This window comes from Rattus rattus, chromosome 5 (assembly GCF_011064425.1).
Source record: "Rattus rattus isolate New Zealand chromosome 5, Rrattus_CSIRO_v1, whole genome shotgun sequence".
Taxonomy (NCBI): domain Eukaryota; kingdom Metazoa; phylum Chordata; class Mammalia; order Rodentia; family Muridae; genus Rattus; species Rattus rattus.
Window position 1 is genome coordinate 26,770,233 of NC_046158.1, and position 24,470 is coordinate 26,794,702.

Here is a 24,470-nt window from a genome sequence, read left to right on the forward strand (position 1 = left end):
AAAGCCTGGAGGAACACACAAGAGGCCACAGAGATCTAGAAAATAAGCTGCATATGTTACTTTTCCTCTTCCTGAGGAAAAAAATCCTAACAATAAAGCAGCTTAAGGGAGAAGCTTTGGCCCTCCTTTGAAGGATACAATCAACATGGAGGGGAAGGCCGCAGGAGCTGGAGGTGCATGTGCCAGTGTATAAGCACAGTATCAGGAAGGACGAGTTGGTGAATGCTTGTTCTTAGCTCATGTTCTCCTTTCCACTCAGTATGGAACTCAAGCACATGGAATGGTGACACCCACATTCAGGATGGGTCTCGCCTCTGTAGTTAAATTTTTCTGGAAATACCCTCATAGATATGCAGAAGTGTGTTTCCATGTCAATCTAAACTAGTCACGTTGACATGAAGATTAACCATCAGGCAGGTGAAGAAGCTTCCAAAGGGAAGTGATAATCATCGATACAATACACAGCACTTCATAAAACTGTACTTGAGATACATTAAGATGCCATTGGATACAGAAACAAGGGATGCATTCTAGAGAACTGGGATTCAATGGAAGGTAAAGAATACAGATGAAAAGAGTGAATTTAATAAAGCAAGGAAAGATGCAATGGCACTTGGCATATTTTTTCAAAAATTCTTCTGCTTGGTACAAAGGTTCCTTTTCCTTAAACAAGTGAGAACAAAAACAGTAACAAAATAATGACCAGCATGGCAAGCTATGCCCATGGGAGCAGTAGTGCCACGAATATTATGAACTAGATTTAAAACTTTGCCCAGGAGGCACATGCCTCGCACTGTAAATATGGTCAAAAACCTATGGCTGGAGAGCTCTAGTCTATTATTCTACTATATGGATGCTGTATCAAACTGCCCTCTAAATTCCTATCTAGTAGATTAGTACAGTACTCGGACCTCTTTTAAAAAGTTTATATAGCAGATGGTAGTTAATGCAGAAACTCACAAATGGTCAATTTGCCCAGAAATGGAAAATCTATATATTAAAAGTCTTTCCCAAAGCTCTGAGACCATCTCAGAAAGGGGGTGGAAAAATTCTAAGAGCCAAAGGCCAAGGAAGACCAGAGTAGAAATGCTATATTCAAGAACTCATAGCAGCTGTGTTCAATATTAAACCTGTCAGCATTCTAGCACAATATGGGAGGGGGTTCATGAGCCCCCAGCACTGTCTGAGTGCTAGGACAGTAGATGACAGGTTCTAGAAGAGGCAGAGTCAGATGTTCCTGGCAGGTTGGGCAGTCTCCAGCAGATGGCCCCACAACCAAATATATGGGGAGCACAAATTGAATAGGATGAGGTGTAAAAAAAACAAACAAAAAAACCCATACAATTAAAGGACACTATATAACATCTTTAAAAAAATTCCAACAAACCTAAAAACTGAACTAAACATCTATAAACAATGACAAAAAGAAAAAAAAGCCCAAGAAAACTAAATGTTTTTATCTCTATGAGAGCTATATATAACACCATTTGCTTTAGGGAATAAGCTTTTGTATCTTTTCAGCAGATATATTCATTTTCTTTTGCTTTTAAAAGGCTTAATGAAACTGTAAGTTTGCCCCAAACACATAAGCAAGCAAGTAAACAAGCCAGCAAAAAGCTCACGACAATGTCAGCACTGGCATAGAGGCTATCTCCCCAAACTATGTTCACCACAAACTCACCCAACAAGGGACAAAGACTCTGGCCAGCTCACTGACAGACTTTCTAAGTATATTTTATATACACGCCCATGCGAGGCAACATGAGATGAGTGTCTCAAGAGAAGAAGAGCTACAAGCCCTAATAGTGCTAGCTCTCCTATGAACACTAGAGCACAAGACTAGCACAGGAAAGAGATCACCTCCTAACCATGTACCATTTAAACTTAGGGCTGTAGCGTCTGGAGAAACATCAAGAAAACTGAAAGCAGGTGATCAGGAAACCACACCTGAAGTAACAAGGAAAACCGCAGTTGCACCTAAGTACCTTAGTACCCTGCCTGGATGCAGTCAGGCATGAAGGAAGGAAGAAACCTGCAGCTGCATCTTGAAAAGGTTGTTTCCTAATGGATGAATGCTTTCTTTGTGGCTAAACATCCTTGAAAGTAAGGTAGTTCTTACTACCACATCGGAAGCTAAGGTACTAGGGAACTTGTACATACTACTGAAGGACAAATACAGGGTGTTTCAAAGGCTCACAGTAAATAAAGAACCGAAACAGATACTTGCTTCACCATGATTTCCCAGGAGAAAGACAGTAATGCTACCTCATGATCATATCATCCATAAGTAGTCACAAAACATGAAAGGACTCAATGAGTTGCTACCTTGTTCTTCTTTTGGAAGCATCATGCCCCAGTCTTTATATGGACTGAACTACTTTGCCAAAAATAAATGTCTATTTAAGCTGGATGTGTCTTTGCCGAATCCTTTACTTTGAGAAGACCAATCAGACAGACACCTCTAACTTATTGAGCCACCCTACCATCAAATAGTGCATACTTTTTAATTCATCTAGACTAAAGATTCACTAGTACTTAAACAGAAACCTCCATCATTCTTTTTTCTATCCATTACTGTGTCTACAGGAGAACTGAGAAGGAGATACAGTAGACAAAACATAGAGAAATCCTGTTCTCTGATATGAGAAGGTAGGGTGATTTGGGTACAGTATTTTGCAAGTAACACCAATGCACGTTTCTATATATCTCTGGATTACATATACTATATTATCTAACATGAAGTAAATGTATGTAAATAGCTTTTTGTGTAGGTTAGTAATTTTGTCAATGGGACAAAAAATAAAGTCATGTGGGAAGACAGGCTCTCAACTAAGGAACTATGCCAAATCAAATCCATCTGTCAGCATGTCTGTAGGTGCATTTCCTTGATGAATGATTGAAGTGGGAGGGCCTAGGCCACTGTGGGTTGAACCATGTCTGAGCAGGTAGTCCTGGGTGGCATAATAACATAAAGTGAAAGAGCTAGTAAGAAGCATTCCTTCATGGCGCTGACTTTACTTCCTGCCTTCAGGCTCCTGTCTTGGCTTCCCAATCATGGACTCTAACCTGTAAGCCATACAAACCCTCATCATCTCAAGTTGGTTTTGATAATAGTATTTTGTTATAGCAACAAATCTAGGTCACTATTACACCAAATTTTTAAGGGAATAACAAAAACCTACATATGTAATATATCGTTATTTTACTCTGTTAATTTTCAATTGTGGTTGCACTTCACAATGGAGAATATATATAGACACTCACGATATAGAACATTGTTAGATGGACGGTGGCCTGTAAAGTCACCATAGCAAAAGAGAGTAAACAGGCATGGATATAATAAAATCAGTGGAAGGTAAACATTTAAATGTGAAGAACAACTGCATCCAAGTCTCTCAAAAACCAAATAGAACAAGACTGCTTATTAGCTTAGAGCTATGCAAGGGAATGAAGGGCTTTAGGCACTGAGAGGTAAAGCAAGTGGCCAGAGACACAGATGTTAAATTCCAGACAATAGTAAGAAAAAGAACAATGTAAAATACCAATACAAGGAATGCACCCCATAGAGATCTTGAATAAGACAGAGAAAACCTGCCTAATTAACAATCTCCTGAGTTCTATGAAAGATTAGTCTGGTGGAAGACCTAAACTAACTACTCTTAAAATTAAGATTTATACATCTTAATATAAAGTATATTGGAGTAAATATAATACTTGTGATGGATAATATTGACTGCTGACATGTTAATGAAATATGATCTAGATTAGGACAGCCTTTGGCACATTCCTGTAAAGGATTATTTAGATTAGACAGTTTAATCAGGTGGAACATTTGTGATGGGCTGAGTAAGAATGACCCTTATAAGCCGTTTTGGATTGTTTAATCACCAAGAACTGGAATGGTTGAAAAGATTAGAAGGATTAGCAGACGTTGCTTTGTTGATGAAGTGTGTCACTGGGAGTGGGGCTTTGAGGTTTCACAAGCCCCTGACATTCTCAGTTTCTCTGTGTCTCTGATTGTGGATCAGGATGAAGCTCACAGCTACTTCTCCATCACCATGCATGTCTATGTTCATATTCCCTGCTGTAATGATAACAGAATAAGCCTGGGAAACAGTGATATAGCCTTCAATCAAATCCTTTCTTTTAAAGAGTTGCCTTGGTCATGGTGTCGTTTCACATCAGTACAACAGTTACTAATACAATACATTCTTGACTGTGGGTAGCGCTGCTACATGGGCTGAGATTCTGGCTTGAAAAGGAGAAAGAGAGCTGAACAGGAACACTCATCTGTTTCCTGATTGCAGATGCCATTAACCGGCTGCTGAAAGCTCCGGCCTCCATGACTTCTCCACCTCTATGTCCTCAAACTCAATGACACACTCTCAAAGTAAACTCTTCCTACCTTACACAGATTTCCCTACGTATTTTTTATAGCAATAATTATTATAGGTGGGGTATTATGAATCAGAACAAAGTTAAAAATAAAAAGCAATTATATCTAAGCATTGAACTCTGTGTAAAACAAAATTTAGTTTGCAAGTAAGGTCTGGCTGTCTGGTTACCTACTACACAATGAGAGGCACCACAGCCTGGACAGTCTCTTAATAAACTAATGCCGATGGTCAATAACCAGCTAATAAACAAATCCTCAAGTTGTTTATGAGAACTGAAAATGAAAACATATAGAATTAAATATGAAATATCAATAGCAGTTTTTGCTAAATTTATGAAATATGGAAAATTTAAACTATCCAAATACACTAAAAATTTATCTAAAATGTAAACCAGGTATGGATAAAAACTTCATCTCCTGACAAGTGTTAAAGCTTAGCGTGAAGTTCTTTTGAGGAGATATTTTAGGAGACAAGATATTCTATTCTCTTAAATAAGAAAAAAGTTTATAATTAGTGTTGTATAATAAAGATATGCATTCCTTAGTAATTACGGTCTTCAACTTACATGAGCATTCTCATTCCATTTCTCAGCAAAAATCTTATCTGGGAATTCTGCAGGTAGAGATAATTGTTCTTTAAATATTTTCAAATATTGCGGAAAATCAAATGAATTCATTAAATGTATCTGCCGGTGAGAAAATCGTGACTTCACTCTCTTTTCTAAGAGTTCCAAAATATCCTTGAAAACAAAAATGGAATACACATAAGATGCATGTTGGAAAAATGCTGTAGAGAATAAGCTAACTGTAGCTTGTTACTAGTAACATTTATAATATACAAGTAAGCATTTTAATTTGAGGGAAACTGAATCAGTGGCTTTCAAGATGTTTAATTCTGTGACCCTTTAATACAGTTCGTCATGTTCTGGTGATCCCCAAACATAAAATTATTTTCATTGCTACTTCCTAACTATAATTTTGCTACTGTTATGAATTATAATATAAACATCTCACATGCAGCATGGTTTCAGGTTACTCCTTCGATCCCTGAGGAAGTGTTGTTCAACCCCTAAACAGGTTCCGACCCATAAACTGATAACTACTGATCTAAATAATTCCTTTCTAGACACCAGTACCTTTGCGATTGCATTCTAGCCCCATTATCAAGGGCTAATATTCTCAAACCTACTAAGGACATTCAAACGGCTACTCTTCCTGAACAGAGACTGTCATTAAGCACATTAGTGTGGTATTCTGCACAGCCTATTAAAAAATTCACATAAAAATCTGAGGTAACAAAATGCAATGATACAACCATCAACAAAAATTCAGAGATCTTCATGATTTTGTTTAAGAGGCTCAAGAAACACGATATATAACAGAGCAAAATTCTATTTGTTGAACTACAGACAGTATTAAGCTGCTGTGGTCAGTGGAAGGAATCACTACTGAGCTCTGGATTCTCATCCTTTCCAATGGAAACAAATGCTCTTAATCGCTTAGCCATTTCTCCATCGAATTATTGTTTATTTTTAAGGTGTAATTACATGAAAATAAACTTTGAGAAGTTCTGATCTTCTTAAAATTAACTGAAAAATAGAACCATGAGATGAAATTATATTATTGTTTTGCCTCAATATTTTACAGGGAAGACATAGATCATTTTGTGATAATTATTAAAATTACACAATGAATGCAGGAAAGTCAGCCTCACTATACTACTATCTCTAACAAGTATTGATATTTTTTACAATAAAATTCTTTTTAAAAAGGATTGTGGCGCCAGAAATTGTATTTTTTTTTCTGAATGATCTTTATAATAGAAAACAAGCAAAAAGGTTAATAAGCCATAATTTGCATGAAAAATTTTAAGTAACCATACATTATTTAGGAAGTAAAACAGCAAAGACTCACAGCAGTATGGGTTTCAGCAAGGAAAACAAATACCTAAAATGTTTTTAATAGTTTTATAGAGATAACAGCTGAATTACTGTGTAGACTCAGAGATGTAAATTTGTACACACACTCACTGATTTTCTACTAAAGAGCATTATAAGGTGCTTGTTACAAGTAAGTAGTGGAAAGGCAATGATTGATAAAATAACTCTAGGCAAAGATGAAGAAACTGTACGTGGCTGCTGGGAAGTTGGCTAAGAGTGAAAAGGCCTCTGCTGTCAAGGCTGAGGACTTGTGTTCAATCCCTGGAACCCATGCATTTGAAGGAGAGAGATCTATTTCCTCCACGTTGTCATGTGGCAGTCATACATCTGCCACAGCATGTACCTTCCAAATAAGTAAGAAGGAATTGCAAAGAAGAAAAAAGTCTTGCATCTGAGAGTGGAGAAAGAGGGAGCGTAGAAGCTGCTCTGGTGGTAGTCAGGAATGAAGAAAGCTGAAAAGTCAAGGCTAAGGGGAGGAGAAAGCAAAAGCAAATACTACAGGGAACATTTTATATGGGTTTCTTGCTGACATAGCAACTGTTTATACCTATGCTTTGGTTTTTCTATATATATTTCCATAAATATACATAGGCATGATTCAACATAAAAGAACTACAGAATTAGAGAAATGTGCATAAGCTACTCATGAATGTTTGTGTGTGTGTGTGTATGTGTATATATATATATATATATATATATAGAGAGAGAGAGAGAGAGAGAGAGAGAGAGAGAGTGAGTGCCGCCAGAGATTAACACTGGGTGTTATCCTCAACTGCTTTCCAATTTAGTTTTTAAGACAAGGATCTTAGGGACAATGATCCAGTTCAGCAGGTAAAGACCCATACTACCAAGTCTGAGGACCTATGTTTGATCCCCAGGACTCACATGGTAGGAGAAAAGTGACTCCTACAAGTTATTCTGTTGTCCATATACATGCCATAGTACATGCATGTGTTTCCAACCCCCAGTGCTTGGTTTAGAGGAGCCCACATCTATGGGTTTTGAAGTTTGAATTCAAATCTTCATATTTTCTTATGTGTATGTGGCATGCTTTGCATGGTGTGTTTGTATGTACGAAGGCCTGAGTTTGAAGTCAAAAGTATTCATCATGGCTTTCCATCATTCTTTGTTAAATGAAGCAGAGTTTCTCAATTTAACTCACAAGTCCACCAATTAGGCTAGTTTGGTCAGATAGCTTGCTCCAGAGATACACTGTAGGCCTTAAAGTTCTGGAATTATAAGTGGGCTGTCACATCAAGCCCTGCAGGCAAATAACTATATTCTGGGGATTTGAACTTTGTTCCTTATATTTGACCAGCAGGTCTTATACTCACTACACCTTCTGCTCAGCCCCTCTTCCCTATCTATTTCTTTAAAGATAGCTTCTAGTTTGGAGGAAAGATAAATACAGAGTATCAGTGATAAATAAACACAAAAGAATGATCTCAAAGCACATAAAAAAGTATACCAAGTAGTACTAAAAACATGTCAAAGAGAAATTTCAGAGAAAAGCAGTAAAGTAAAAATTGTCATAGAAAACCAGGATTGTTAAAAGGTGAATTAACTGAAATAATGTTTTATAAAAAGGAAAGAGAGCCTGTAGGAAAGAAAAAAAATAAATGATAAAGCCTGAAATCAACCTATGAAAAAAGAAGATGGGCAATGGGAACCATGAAGAACTGTGCAGAGACATCGCAGTTAGACAGAGAAAAGGTGATTTTACATGTTACCAGAACGCAGAGTAGACACAGACAGTTCTGGTAGTATAATCCTAAAATCTGTGCTCAGAAGGATCACAAAATCAACATCTTTCTGAGATTCACGGTAGGTTAAAGGACAGTCTGAGCAATTCATAAGTGAACTTTTCTATCAAAATAGCGATTATGAAAATAGTGCCTATAATTCGGTGGTAAAGGTGTTTGTCTACTATGTGTCATGTCCTAGGTTCAGTTTCCAGGAGTGGACAAAAACAAAATCAAAACCTTAAGCACAAAAAGGTGTCCAAAATTTGTATTACTTAGAATTAAGCTGAAACCACTTAAAAATATATGCGAAAGCAAGAATTCATTCTGTTGTTGGGAAAAAATCTATAGAATTTATAGAGATACATTCTTAGTAAATTCTAAAAATAATCTGGTATGAAAAGTAAGAAATATTACCAATTTGTATAAAATATTACTGATATTATACAACTGTTCCTTTACTTGCCAGAGTAAAAATTTCACTTTTTAGTTTTGTGAGATTTACTTCATTGAAATCATAGCTTACAGAATATATAATCTTTTCTTGTTTACCTCAACTGAAAGGCAGGATTACTGTATAAAGAATAAATGAAAGATAAATTTCAAAATACTTTGTTACATGACTTACGTCAGTATAATTAAGTTTGGATTTTTCAAATCTACACAGACTTACCAGTCTACATGTAAGGCCAATAACTGCTATTGGTGTCTGTGCAGATTGAGAAATGTCAAAAAGATTATAAAGGAGTGTTTGGTTTTTCTGATGAGCAAAAAGATCAAATTCATCCAGTATGAAGATCACTGGGCAACTGCTAGTCCGGTTACCTAAAAAAAAAAAAAAAAAAAAAAAAAAGAATACTGAGTTTTAGATTACCAAGAAATTACATTAACTTTTCTTGTATTTTCAAAATGCTAATATATTTCAGTTTAAATTTCAAGTCAACACATACTGGTGAATTACTCTGGGCAGGGCATTCATGCAGGCTTACTTCTACATAAAAAATTAGCCACAGGACAAAGATGGCCATTGTTGTAAAGCAGTTTGCAGTCTAGTCATAGGAGTCTAAAAGTTTGATGAAGCAATTTGAGAAAAGTAATTTGCAACATAGTTTTATGATTATGTAAATGTAGTTCATTAATAATTACAATAATTTTTCAATACTATCAAACTCTAGGAGTCCCTAATGAATAAAAACTGTTACGTAAGAGACATAATTTTAGCTAGTAGAAATGAAAGATGTACCTTCTCATTTAAGTTTTTTCTACAAACAGAAACTAGAATATAAAATGTAATTTAAGAAAGCAAAATACAATAAAAACAACCACCAATTCTTTTCAATATAAGTTTTAATATTTCATTCTGGAGGAAATGTTCAGTAGGACTCAATACATTTCTCTCTCTACTTTTGAATGGAAACTACTTTAATAGAAAAATAATTAAAACTCTTAAGAGTAAATAATTTACATTCATGTAAAACCTTTCAAGTAAAGATTATTATTTATTCCAATAATAAAAAAAAAAAAATGACCCGAGCTTAAACAATATAATTTTGGCAAGAAAAAACCCAAAGCACTAAAACCAAACAGCATTAGGAAGTAGTACAGAAACAGTATTTGCATAACATGGCTATACACAGTGGGGCAAATAGTTTATTAAAATCACTGCATATAAACATATATCTGTGGGCTTTGTTGACATGTACAAGTAACCTCAGCAATCTGAAAGGTAGACCCTGGAGGATAATGAGTTTAAGAGTTAGCCTCAGAATTTGCTATGTTATCCTTGGGAGGCCTTCCTTTTTCTGAAGAGAAATGGAAGATAGGGCAATCTGGGGGAGGGAGGAACTGGGAAGAGAGAAGGAAGGGGAAGCTGCAATCCAGCTGTTAAGTAAATAATCAAAAAATATATGTGTACATATGTGAATATATTAAATGGGAATACTGATGAGTGTTTATATATTCTGAAGGAGAATCATTCTCTTTAGTCAACAAGTACACACAAAGCTGAAGGCAACGAGGTACAGGAAGTTCTATGAATATGTACGAGACAAACATCACCAACATAGGATGAAGCATCAACAGGGAAGAACAGTGGTCAGACAAGACATCAAATGAATGGCCATCATCACTAAGAAGTCACGCTGATTAAACAAAAAACCAAATTACAGAAATGAAATTGATGCTGAATTCTTTTCTAAAAGTTAATCAAAGATAAAATTTTATAATTGTTTTTGAACTCTGGAAAAAAGTACTCTCAAACATGCTTCGAAAATAATTATGCAATCATTTTTCAACCTGGTACTTTTTAATCTAAAATTCTACTTATTATAACCTATCCAGGAAAATACACGAATAATCTTTTAAATATTTCTTCCTAGTTATAAGAACAGAAACATGTAACTATTATAGCATCCTTATATAACAGAATTCAAGACAACCATAATTACCAAATAACAGGAAAATTATTTTATTCTCGTTTGTATGAGACAGCTATGATTACAGGCAATTTTAGCTTTTTAAAATTTTAATTTATTTGTGTGTCTGAATGAGGTCTTTGTGTACATCCTCTAATGTGTTGTGGTGAGTGTGTGGAAGTCAGAGGGCAACCTCATATCTTGGGTTCAAGGAGCAAACTCAGGTTGTCAGGCTTGTGTGGCAAGTGCTTATTGCATACTGAGCCCTCTCACGGATACTGATTTCATTCCTGAAAAAAAATCATATTCTGAGAATCATCATTACAGCGGCTATTAGCTTATTTAATTAAATTATTTAGTTTAATTCCCATACCTTTTACTTTTCTTTTTTCTTATTTTTTGGTGAAAATTTGTAATACTTAAATAATCAGAGAAATCTGAAGGTAAAATTAAGTATCCTAAACATGTACCTTTCTGCAAAGCTTCCAGAAGAAACGAAAGGTTTTCAGCAAAGCTTCCCTGTGTAATAAAAAGACAAGACTGACGTTTCATAAGATAAATAAGGATGAATATTAGAATATTTACAAAAAATACATTGTTTTTACTAGAAAATTAGCCACTGAATAGATTCTCATTTGGGTATCTGCATTAATTATCCATAACTTAAATATAAAAGGAGAGAAAGTAGAACACTGAAAATGACAGTACTATGTCATGTGTGAAGTTTCATATTTTCTGGATAATACTGGTAGAAATGTTAGATAACAGTGTACTTTCTGGAGGATTGCTATATTCTAAATATAGCTGAGGACTAGAACTATATTCCATTTTGTATCTTTAAATACAACACGTTCCTTCTAGTCTCAAATTAATCTGCACCATAAAAAAAAAAATCTTAGTATGGATTAAAATCAGATCCAAAAAGAAAAGGGGAATTTGCTTAAAATATTTAACACAGATTTTCTACATAAGAACACCTATTTAGGAATTTGTATTTACCACATTATGTTTCTTTGGACTATGTCTGAAGTATTTTTGGAAAAAACTTAAACATTTTGGAAGAATGTCTGTCTTCGTGTGGGTATGTGCTTGTCAGTGCACAGAGGTCAGAGGCATGGCTCCCTGACCTGGATGTAGAGAGCTGTGAGCACCTGACACAGGTGTTTGAAAACAAACCCAGCTGCACTGGGAGAGCAGTAAATGCACCTTCCTGAGCGTCTACCCCTCAATCCACATTGTAAGGAAAAAGTCAACTTTTAAATTTAAGGAGAATAGGTTTCTTTTCCAGAAAGAACCTGATACAGCATAAACATTTTTTAGTTTTTTAACATTTATTTTGTGTGCGCAGCACAATGTACATTTGGAGGCCACAGGGCAACTTGCAGGAGTTGATTCTCTCCTTCTACCTTTAAGTGGGTTCTGCTAGGTTGTCAAGCTCGACAGGTAGCAAGTGTGTCTACCTGCAGAGTTATCTCACCAGCCCAATACAGTGATTTAAGTGTATCCACCTACATCAATAATCACCTGCTTGATGCTAGTACTACTACCAAGAACAATTATACACAATTTATTGTAACTAACATTGTCTCATAGAGATAATAATCTGTTTGGAAATCGGCGGTCAGTTACTCATTCAAAATTATTTTGATGTCTGTTTTTTTCAAAAGTCCATTGTAGCTTATCATAAAGTATACATACACTTATTCAAATATTTATGAATATATATGAAAAAGAATGTATATAAACATACATAGACATACATACATATATATCTGTATGATGTACTTATAAAATATATTTATTCAAAGACTATGAACATGGTAAAGTTCTGGCTTAAGTGACTTTTGTTTCTTCATGTCCAGACTTTACAAATTTACGAGCTCAGAAAACTAATTAGTCTCTATACCCTAGACGCCTAATCTTCAAAAAGAGATTATAAACTAATAATCTTTTAAAAGCCATCCCCTGTTTTTGTGGAGGATTGAATCAGACCACTTTTCATACACGAGAATACCAAAATGTATAACTGTTCAATTCCGTTAAATAAAATAGCATAGTATTTACTAATCCTGGGCAGATGGGCCTGAGCTGTGTAAGAAAGGGAGCTGAACAAGCCAATAGGCAGAGTTCTGCCATGGTTCCAGCCTCTGCTCCTGCTTGAGCTCCTGTAATCTGGAAGCAGTTAGCCAGATTATTAACCCCATTATCACCAGATTAGTTTTGATTATATATTATAGAAACAGAAAGCAACCTAAAAACATTAGATGTTATTTATTAGCTCTTCTAATGGATTATTTAAAAATATAACAACAAAATTCAGAGACTGTACAATTGTATAGTCTGTACAATTGCATAAATGCAATTTTTCCTCTAATATCTTCAGTCTGCTATTGGTTGCATACACAGGACTTAAATATACAAAGGACTGACTGTCGTCATAACCACAAGAGCCATAATTACAATCAGTTCTAATACAACTCTCTTTCATTAATTTACATGAATAGAATACCAATATATATCCATTTAGGAACATTAGAATTAACACCCCAGGTCATTTGGAAATTAAAAGCTACATGGAGTAGGAATTCTTGTTGAACACAGTATTTATGCAAAGGACATTCTGAATTGATTTTCCAAAATTTTGTCAGGCAGGAAAGGAGAAAATATGGTTGCCTCAACTTTTTGCTGCTAACTTAAAGAATGCACTCCCTAGATACACTAGAAGCGCACACAGCCGTGTTCAGATCACTGCAGCACAAAGCAAAGAGTGATAAGGTAGGAACGACAGTACTGCAGGAGCAGTGGTGGACAGACAATGGACTTGGAATACGGGTATCTCATCTGCATATGGAGTCTCTGGATAGTACATTAGGACATGGATTACTCATGTTTGCCTTAGGTCATGTGAGGTAAACAGTTGAACGAGACATTTCAAACACTTCGAATCACTCTGAAGCACTACCTGCGGTTTGAGACTCAAGGCATACCGTAAGCGATGGACGTGTAACAACAGATATTCAAACAGCACATTAGCATCCAGCAGAGTATTTATCAAGAGGAAGTTTATTTCCCTTGTTTAGAATAATCTTGAAATATCCAACATAAGTATATTTAATAAAGAATTTGATATTGAGAGAGATTCATTGACCTGACAGCCAAATATCACCACTGGGGGATTAAATCATAGCAACAAAGGAGTCAACCCACTATGCCATTTTTAAATTCAGCCTATTATACAACATGCTCATGCTACTTTACAAGTATTGATTAAAAAAAAAAACTTTTACTTAAACAAATAGTCATAAAAATACATTAAACAACCACCAAAATAAAAGTTTGATGACTAAATATATCCTCATACATTAAGTCATTTCCTAACAAATATCTTACATCAATCTCTAATATATATTGTATAATTTTCTAATATGACTCTAATTTTTCAGAAATAAAATATCTAAAATGATACTTACAAAAACTTTATCTCCAACTACATTTTCTAGATTTAATTGTCTTGTGATCTCTTTCAGAGCAATTTTATCATTTGTCTGTAGCAGTCCTGAAACAGACCAATTAATAGTGTTTAAATATAATGAAGCAAACATTTGACAGACTATAATCCAAGTAAATATATTTTCTAATGCTTTTAAAAATTTAATTAGAATATAATCAGTCTGCTAGTTCATATTATTTCTTTAAAAAAGGTAAAGAGCCATTCATGGGTGAAGGTACTATTTAAGGGAAAAAAAAACTATTTGAAAATATATACTTTTACCTTCTACACTTTCCTTTAATTTCTAAAAGCCATTAAGCTGGCATATCATCTTTAATATATAATATTTAAACAGACTTAAAAACACAAATGAATTTCTTATCATCATATGCAAACGTAAGTAGTTTACATAGTTTCTTAACAGAAAAATAATATACTCACCATTTAAGTGAACTTGTAACACATTTTCACTCATGTCTCCTATTTGCATGAGCTCTTTCAAGGCATGATTTAATAACTAAATATAAAAAGGTGTAAAATGTTTAATATAGAAAAGATAAAGATGAAGCTATTCTTTTTTAAAATCATAAGTGCTGAGAATAAATAAATCACTTTATAGCTAAATGGTTTAAATATACACAACCCACGATGTCTAAGTCTTATGATGGCAAAGCCTAACTGAAACTTGAAGATCTTAACAATCTAACTAAATTTTTAATAAACGTTGGAAGCAATCCTAAAGCTTTCTCTACATTACAGATTAAAGTACTGTCTTCTGTAACCTTTACGTCTCAGTACACTTTACTGTTCAGTAACATTTCTCTACGAGCTGTCACTGAAAGCTACAGAAAAAATAACCCTAATAGTTGTAAAGGTTTGTCGTCCAATGTCAATTTTATGCAACCCTGTTAAACAGTCTCCACACGGACAGGAAATAAGAAATAGCAATAGGTTCAGAAGAAAAAGATAAAGTATTACTACTCATGGATAAATAAAGAGAAAACCATACTGATGCCAGGTAGCTGGACAGGGCATCAGTAGGCCAGTAATCAATCCCAGCATCCAGGAGGCAGAGAATCAGAAACTGAAGAGTCAGGATGATCTGCAACCTGAACTATACAAAATTCTGTACAAACCAACAATCAAAACGAAACAAAAAAGGCCATAAACCATAGGAAAGTTAATCAAAGGTTACATGTAATTATAAGATTACCAATAATAATTACTATAAAGATGTACTTGTACTCAGAAGGTATTATTAGAGTATAAGATTTGTAAATGAGGAAGATTAGGGGAGATGTGAAACACTTCTATTCAAAATGGGTCCAGGAAAACAGATGTTAAGTGCACATATGAGTAAAGAGAGCAGACAGAGTTCACAAAAGGATAGTAAACATAAAAACTATTTTTGGTATAGTTGTGTGGATTTTAAAGGACACGAATTTTACTTTAGATCATAGGTACTCTCGATCTAGATCCTTTAAAAAAACCAAACTCTCTGGGTACAACTGCCTGACTACTGTAGTAGCCCAGCTGAGAAGAATCAATAAAAGCAACCATAAGGGGCAAGATGGTACTTTACTATCTTTGGATCAGGACAACTCTACCACAAGAGAACATCTGCGACTCATACAGACTTCTCCTTACAAATACCACCTTCAACATATTTTTAAAAAGTACTGCATTATGTGCTGCCTCCTATTCCTTAAATTTCCCTGACATTTATATTTTTGGGGGAGCCATTTTCTGTTTCAACTCATGAATCACACATTAGAAAACATTTCAAGTACTTTAAGGAATAGATATTAGTAAAACGTTCATCTCGTAAGTGTATCAAGAGAGGCTGAGCACTCTTCCATTGAACTCGTCTACGCAGACTGGCTTCCTTTGATTTGTCCACTACTATTATCACAGCCAAGTCACAGGGATCTGAGACGTCTTAAGTGTAGTGTAGCCACTTACATAATCAAATACAGCAAAAAGAAAAAGAAAAGCTAAAAAAAATCTTATTCCAGGATTTTCCTCACAAATCAAAATTTAAGCAAAACCCATGCAATTCTAAGGGGAGGAATAAAAACAAAAACACCTGAGGAGGAATATATCCCCCGGGGTAGTAGATAAGTACAACAAACAAAACCACAGACATATTTCATATAGTCCTTTTGCTAAAAAAAGGTCACTAAATCAAAAGCAAAAGAAAAATACTATAAAAAAAAATAACAACAAAGAGCAAAGAAATAGTAATTATATCAAGTGAGCAAGAAGACCAAAACAGATTGGAGTAAAAAAAAAATCTTTTAAGAAATGTAAAAAATTCTTGAAACAGTAATAAAGTTGTCAATTACCAAGTTATGTTCTTTAAACAATGGAAAGGTAGATTAAATAAAAAAATAATTTCTTCATCTTGCATAATATAAGAATAGAAATACAATTTTAATTTTCTGTCCTAACTATTTAAAGTATCTTCATAAAAAATAAAATCTATTGAACAAAGTATTAATTTGGCATTATAAAATACTAGAAAAATACAATTTATACAACTCAGCAACTTAAAATTTAATAGTAATACATTCAAACTTTGATGTATTTGTTTCATATACTGTACAAAAGGACCAGATGAAGAGGAAAAGAATTTTTGAGATTAACTAACTAAATTACCAGAAAAAGGGAAATATGACATAAATATTGAAGATATACCCTGATATGAAAGATTTGTTTGAAGGTTAATAATACACTGTTAAAAAGAGGGAAAAAAAATGCTTGTGGAGAATCACTGTACAATAATGACCCGTGAGGTCTGGATTTGGGATTCTGAGAACCCATGTATGGAAACATGGATGTATACTCTCAGTGGCAGATGAGAGGACTAAAATCCCTCAATGAGTGTAGGCCAATATCCCGAGCAGAGACCATATAGAGGACCCCTGTCTTAAATTAGGTAAAAGATGAGAACCAAGCATCAACACCAAGGTCATCCCCTGACCTCTACACACACCAACATACCATGGTATATGCACATGCACGCAGACATACACACAGACACACAGACACACACACACACACACACACACACACACACACACACACACAAACTAAACTGTATGGGTTGTAATGAAAAGTACTGCTTGTTCCTTGAAAAATCTTATTACTACAAGATTCCAAAAGGTATGATCAATTCCTGTATCACATACTAACTTTGTAGGATACCTGCACAGTTTTTGTCATTTAAAAAGAATAGAAAACAAAGAATGTTGCAATATAATGAAATACTTTTTCAGGGTCATCTGATATAAAATACTTCAAATGTCTAATATAGCAATGATATATGAGAAACTTAAGTCTTTTACCGTAGTCTTTCCTGATCCTCGTGGTCCAACAATGAGTAAAGAATTACTTTCTCCATAGATAGCAGTTCTTTTGAGTAGCTCAATTAAATGCCTAAAATGATATGGAAAGGCATACAAAATAAAAAATAAAGGTGAAATGATTTATTGGATCATACCTTTAAAAAGCTAAATTTGAAAATGAATATTAATTCTACCCTTTTGGTTTTCTGGTCCTAAGGATCTAAATCTTCCTGTATAGAAAAGAACATTGTCCAGTGGAGATTCTCTAGAGACCAGAAAAGGAAACCCAGGAAAGTAGGAATTCATTTGGTTTCATAGTGGGAGAAGATAAGAGACAATTATGCTATCTTTTAGGTCCTCTGTGCTTAGAGATAATTACTTTTACTAGCATTCTGGTCATCAACACTTGAGCTGGCTACCAAGGGTTAAGTACAAGAATGTCAGAATCCTTTCAATACTAGCAGATAATTGACACAAAGACAGTATTAGGGACCTTATTAATAATATAATAAGAAATTAAGGACTTAAATGTGTTCATGTTTCACAACATTTAGTTTCTATATATAAAACATAACCTCATCATAACTTAAGACAAGTTTGTATATGACTAGCCTTTTACAAAACTTGGAGAGCAAATGAAAATAAATTTATAATAGAGTTACACTTACTTGTATTGTACTTGCACTCCAAATAGGTTGCTATGAGGAGTATGATGACAAAACCTTTCACGTAAAATTCTTTGTACCTAATAAACAAACATAAGATGAACAGATGTAATAAAAATATTTCACAAATAATAAAAATGAATGTGAAAGTTTATTTGTAGCAGCTAGGAATTAATACTGTTTTAGTACCATTTTTCTGAGTTATAAAGGTAGATTCTTCATTTATCTAGTCTCAGATAAATAATGACAACAGCAACTCAATGAATGGTAGAACTACTTCAATACATCACCAACTCGAAGTTGTTTCAATGCACATGCAACGCAACCTAATACAACAGTGCCAGTACAACCACACAGTCAATGGTCTCTCTAGAGACCAAGACCCTAAAATGTCTTAACCTCATCACAATCAATCTGGACATGCCCTAAAAGTCTGGATTCTACAGAAAACTAAGCTTGGAGATTTGTGTAGTTTAAATATCCATTAGATTCTGAGTACAAAAATACTAAATGGGCATCATTCACGGCTTAAAAGACACTGCAAATAGGGCTGAAATATAAATTCAAACAACAAGCTACAAAACAATACTACTTCAACCTACAAGTCAGTGTTCAAGTATATGAAAGAAATGGCAATTAACTAGTCTATAAAGTAAGGAATCAGACCCAGGAATGTAGTTCGTTCGTTCTCTCTCTCTCTCTCTCTCTCTCTCTCTCTCTCTCTCTCTCTCTCCACACACACACACACACACACACACACACACACACACACACACACACACACACACGCCAGGTCCTGGTTTCTCTACATAACTGCAAAAATAAATAAATACATAAATTAAAACAAGAAAAAAACTTAAAACCATTATTCCTTCTCTGGATCTGGTGCTAATCCATTAACTCAGGGACAATCCTCAGGTAGCTGTCTAAGATTTAAACAAATGTGCTGGAATAAAAACTGCAGAATTATTTGCTTTCCTAGACTAACAGCTATCAGAGTCTAAAAGTACCCAAGATATAGTGAGGCTTTTTTTTTTTAAACAAGTATGAAAGGATAAAGCAAATGATTCATGTTTATTATTTTAGACGAAGCACAAATAATGAGATTAGTGCCACTAGAGTCATTTAAGTCAACATTAAAAGAGAAAGACCTTTTTCCAGATCTAAACATTTAAATAATGGAGTAGTAACACTTTTTTGTCAGGCCTATTTTGAAAATTAAAGCAGTATTTACTGTTTTACAATATAGAAATTATATAGCTAATAGGTGATTCCTATTAATCATTCAAATGGATTATTAGACGTATAAAGAATGAATGAATTATATCTATTCTTTCACAACGTTAATACAATATTAAACTGAAAGAACTATTGGAAGAACCATTCACTTCACATAGAAAAACAGAAAGAACAAAAAAGAGCTCCTTATCTTTTTAAACAGTAATCTTTCTTAAAAAAAAGAAAAATGAGGTCAAGGTTGAGCAGATAGCTCAGTTGATAAATTATTTGCTGTGCTGAAGCTAAGGTCAGATTCTTAGCACCTATATAAAATGCCAGGCACAGCAAGCTCATACCTGTAACTCCAGACCTGGAAAGTGGAGATAAGAGAATATGGAGCTTGCTGTCCAGTCATTCTAGCCAACAGGCAAGATCTACGTCCAACAAGAGGCCCCATTTAATAATATCTTGGAGAATGACAGAGGAGGATTCGTATAAGGATTACTGGCCTGCAGACACATATCTAACACATATACATACATTTAAGGGAAAAATGTGTTTTTAAGTCTTTCAAATTTAACATTTCTTTTTAAAAGTAAATATGGCTGAGGTCAATGCAGATCCATGTTAGGGTAGAGTAATCATGGCAATTTTCTATTAGATTATAGACTTCATATGGAAAACTCACATATCTATGCTCTTAGCAAGTTTAAGATAATATCAAACATTTAATATAAAAATACTCAATAAACTAAGAATATAAAAAGACTTGCTCAGATTGATAAAGGGTATCAGCAAAGTGGTGAAAGACTGTTTTTTCCTTTTGCTATCAGAAGCTTTTAGCTCAGAATAGTACTTTTTTCTAGCATGTTAGCATGCTCAAACCTCTGGGAATACTCCTAGTACAGCCTTTTCCACTGCCATATCTCTCCTAGAGAGAGAGAGAGAGAGAGAGAGAGAGAGAGAGAGAGAGAGAGAGAATAAGAAAGTACATTCAAATTGAAAAGGACAAAATAAAATTTCAATTTAAAGATGACACGACATTGTACATAAACATTCCAAATAAAGTAAAAAAAAAAAACAAAAACCAATAACTAATGAGTTTGGTCAGATTGTATTGTATTAGTATTAACTATATTTCTATAAACTATGAGTTAAACAAAGATGAAATTTAAAAAACATTTCACATACAAAAGCATCTAAAAGAATAAAAATACTTTATGTATTTAACAAAAGTGGTACAAGCCTTGTATGTGAATATTTAATTAAACTTAAACCAGACTATTTTAGAAAGACAGTAAAAGTTAGGATTCAACTATCCAAATATAAAGGGTAAAGTTACATAAAACCTCCAAATATGAACAATTTAATGGAACAAAGGCCTTCAATAACTTGAACAATAAAAACACAATGTATCATTTCACATTTAATTTTATAATTTAGAAAGTTTCCTCTCTACTCATTGATATTTGCAACATGTAAGGATATCTCTCCTAAAAAATGCTAAGAGAAAAATAATCAGATTAAAAAGATAATCATTTTTCTGATCACCTTTAGCCAGATTTTGAGATTAAAAAACAGGCTTTTAGATTAAGGAACGCATATACTAACCTGGGAAAGACACTCTGCATGTATGTTATTCTTGCTTTTACGATTGCTCATCTTGACTAACTCAAATCTAAAAAAAATGAAAATAGGGTGAATAAACACTATCTGCTTTAAAAGAAAATCTAAAAACTATATTTACAGAGTTAAATACAAGCTCTTAAATATAAAAATGTGTAAAAGTTTCAAAAGCAAAACCAACAGGTGCTTGCATTTGTTCATGAACAAGCTTACCCGGCACTCTCCTTGATAGGCGCTCCTCCCTCATTACTGCACCCCTCCCTTCTCCATGAATGTACAACTCAAATACTTTCATAAAGAATGTTTTTCCTACCTATCCTTCCACTGGAATCATTCTTTACAGGACACCTTCCATTTTTTTGTTCTATTCAAGAACACTACATAACCTACACACTAAGGTTTAAAATCTTAGTTCAAGAAAACACAGTGTATAAGTGAGTGAAATGAAAAAAACAACCCAGGAATTCAGCCAAGAGAAACACATGTTGGAGAGAACACAAGTTTAAATTAAGATGGAACTGAAAAATTTAATAGCCAAGTAGAAAACCTAGGGAGAGTCTTTCTAGTAGAATAGAACAGGGAAAACACGGAATACCAGAATTTAAGACTTGGACGATTCAGGTAAATAAAATGAGAGGATTGGGGAGAGGTGACATCATACAAGAACAGTGGAACACTATGAAAAGATCTAACTTAAATTACAGAAATAGATAAAAGGGAACTCAAAATCAGTAGAATAAATCAGATCTAAAAACAAACACATAAAGAATATAGAAAATTTCCCCAAATTAAGGAAAGATACAGACCCAAGAAGTATACAGAACACCAAATAAAACTAGAAGAGAGGTCACCATGGCACATTATGGTTAAAGCAGAACAAGAGAGAGTACCGAAAGCAATAAGAAAAACAAATCAAGACAACCACAAGTTAACTATGATGGAAATATACCACAATAAGAGCTGACTTATCAATAAAACGTTCAAAGCCAAAAGAAAAGACGATGGATGTCATCCTATATACTATAACTACCAAAGCTACCTAAAATGGTTGAAGTAGAAAGAAAAGTTTTCAGTGAATAAAACAAGCTAAAATAATTCCTGTCCTAAGTCCAACTGGACAACTGTAGGTTACTGCCAAGATAGAAGTTCTACTGGACACTTAGAGATAGTGTCTTAGTCTTAGCACCTGCGCTATTACTGGTGTCCTGCTCAGAAAGTCAGTCAAGACTCTTCTCACTTTCTCTTACATGAGAATCAGGGTTGTCTGGTCTTATGCTAGGGTCCTGGATCCATCTGGGGTTGAGTTCTGTGTGTTGATAAATATGGATCTATTTACATTATTTGACATTCAACCATTACATTTGACCAGCAGATATGCTGTGTTTTCTCCAACGTTGTATTATTCCAGTGTTGAATTATTACTTTGTCAAAAATAAGTTTCTGTAGTTGTATGTACTTTGATGTGGTTCTTAACTTCTATTCCATTGGTTAATGTGTCTGCTGTCATGACAATACTACACTGTTTGTACTACTTGAAATCTCTTCGATGATTTTTTTTTTTTATTCAGGATTGTTTTCGCTATCCTGTCTGCAGGAGTGTGTATGCGCTTCCATATTAGGCAGAAGATTTCTGTGAAGAATTGTGTTGGAATTTTGATGAGGATTATGTTGAATCTGTATATGGCTTTGGGTAGAATGGCAATTTTCACTATCATAATTTTTAACAATCTATGATCATGAAGATCCTTTGATCTCCTGGTATCCTTCTTCAATCTTCTTACATCAGTATCTTATCAAACAAGCCTTTCACATGCTTGGTAAAAATTTCATAACTGTGCTGATAGCACTCCCAAAAGTCAAAGACCATTTAATGAAAGCCCCAATAGCAGACATAAGAAATCCTCTTTTGAATTGTTGGTCAGGGCCATCGAGAAGTTCCCAAAACAGACTACTGCTGGTGACACCAAAAGGCAGAAGGCCTCTATGAAGAAACAGGGCCCAGAGACTTCTGAGCTTGAACTGACCTGAATGCACTCCTCCTAGGGACTAGAATTCATAGTACCAGAAGGTGCAAACAGTTCTACCCAGCTGTGACATCTATGAACTGTGTCAATGACTAGCATGGCCCAATAACTCTACAAGTGTAGTAGTGTCACACATATTTTGGCAGTAACCATCAAACCAGCCCTCTATTCAGACTCACTCAACAAAAGGGAAACCATGCCTGGTACTAGAAAGCTAGTAACTACTCAAATAGTGAAATCATAGCTATTAGAGGAGAATATAGACTTACTAATTTAATAAACTAGCTGTCTTAGTTACAGTTTCCATTGCTGAAAAGAAACACCAAGACCAAGACAATTCTTATAAGAAACAACATTTAACTGGGCTGGCTTACAGGTTCAGAGGTTCGGTCCATTATTATCGAGATAGGAGCAGAGCGGCAGCCATGGATGGCACAGGAGGGGCTGAGAGTTCTACATCTTGATCTGACTACACCCAGGAGAACACTGTCTTCCAGGCAGGAGGATCTCAAAGCTCCCCCCACCTCGCAGTGACATACTTCTTCCAACAAGGCCGCACCTCTTAACAGTGCCACTCGTACATTCAAACCACCACACCAGCAAAACTACTAACAATCTAAACACTTGTTTCCATTCCCAAAGATAAGATAGTTTCCACACCTCATCAAGAAAATTTTGCAGTTCTGTGTTTCTGCCTTGCTGCTGGATGCCTGCTGACATGTTGCTCAGGGAAGGTGAAAGCAGTCTAAGACAGGGGTTCCAGCCTGTGTTTCTCTGGGTGAAAACAGTAGGAGCTGGAATGGGTGTTGTAGTTCTGAAATTCCTGTACATCCAGAAGCCACTGGAAACAACGAGGAATTGAAAAAGGTGGTCCCCATGCTCCGGTGTACCCAGACTCCAGCCTACGATGAACCCAGGACTGGGGTGGAATCAGCTTGGCTCCAAGTGAGTGCCAGATGTATGGAGGGACCTATCTAGACACCTCATTAGCATGGAGAACTCTAGGTTTTTTTGCTGTGACCTGACCAGTTGTCATGGTCCTCTTAGTGGGGCGTCATGGTCACATGCTCTAGGACAGGAACCTGGTTTGGAGCCAGTTCATACTCCTGCCATTCTCAAACTTACCAGATCTTCTGTCTGGTGTGATAAACCACTGCCCCACAAAATTTCTCTTTGAATCAGATGGAGACAACAACTATAAAAAACCATAATCAATCAAAATACAAAGTTGTGAAGCCCAGTTCTAATAAATACATATACAAAATGGTCTAGAAGCCTAAGATTCAAAGAACATTGTATAAGAGAGGTGGAAAGATTGATTGTAAGATCTAAATGATCCGGGAATTTGCTGTAAAACTGTATCTTCTAGTAACATCAGAAGCTATAACCATAAAGTCTAACCAACATGACTGTCCAAATGGAAACTGAACTAGGATGACACCAATGGACATTTCAAACTAGACTGGGAAAGGCCCAGAACTATAATTAACTGTACTAGTAAAGTTTAGAGTAGGAAAGATGATTATAGTCGTTTGAATAAGAATGGCCCTCTAATGAGCATATAGGCTTGTTGGAGTAGGTATGGCCTTGTTAGGGGAAATCTGTCAC

General features: G+C 34.9%; 1 protein-coding gene across 1 annotated transcript in view; it reads right to left on the bottom strand.

Annotated features, from left to right (window-relative positions):
- Positions 1-23,938, bottom strand: part of Orc4 (origin recognition complex subunit 4) — a 32,617-nt gene extending 8,679 nt beyond the window's left edge. The window contains exons 1-9 of the mRNA XM_032903261.1: positions 23,523-23,938; positions 20,824-20,890; positions 17,998-18,074; positions 17,330-17,420; positions 14,424-14,499; positions 13,963-14,048; positions 10,963-11,011; positions 8,752-8,903; positions 4,963-5,136 (exon numbers count right to left, since the gene is read on the bottom strand). Of these exons, the coding sequence (XP_032759152.1) occupies positions 4,963-5,136; positions 8,752-8,903; positions 10,963-11,011; positions 13,963-14,048; positions 14,424-14,499; positions 17,330-17,420; positions 17,998-18,074; positions 20,824-20,890; positions 23,523-23,527 (777 nt within the window). The 5' untranslated portion in view covers positions 23,528-23,938. The remainder of the gene's footprint in view (positions 1-4,962; positions 5,137-8,751; positions 8,904-10,962; positions 11,012-13,962; positions 14,049-14,423; positions 14,500-17,329; positions 17,421-17,997; positions 18,075-20,823; positions 20,891-23,522) is intronic.
- Positions 23,939-24,470: the final 532 nt, after the last annotated feature.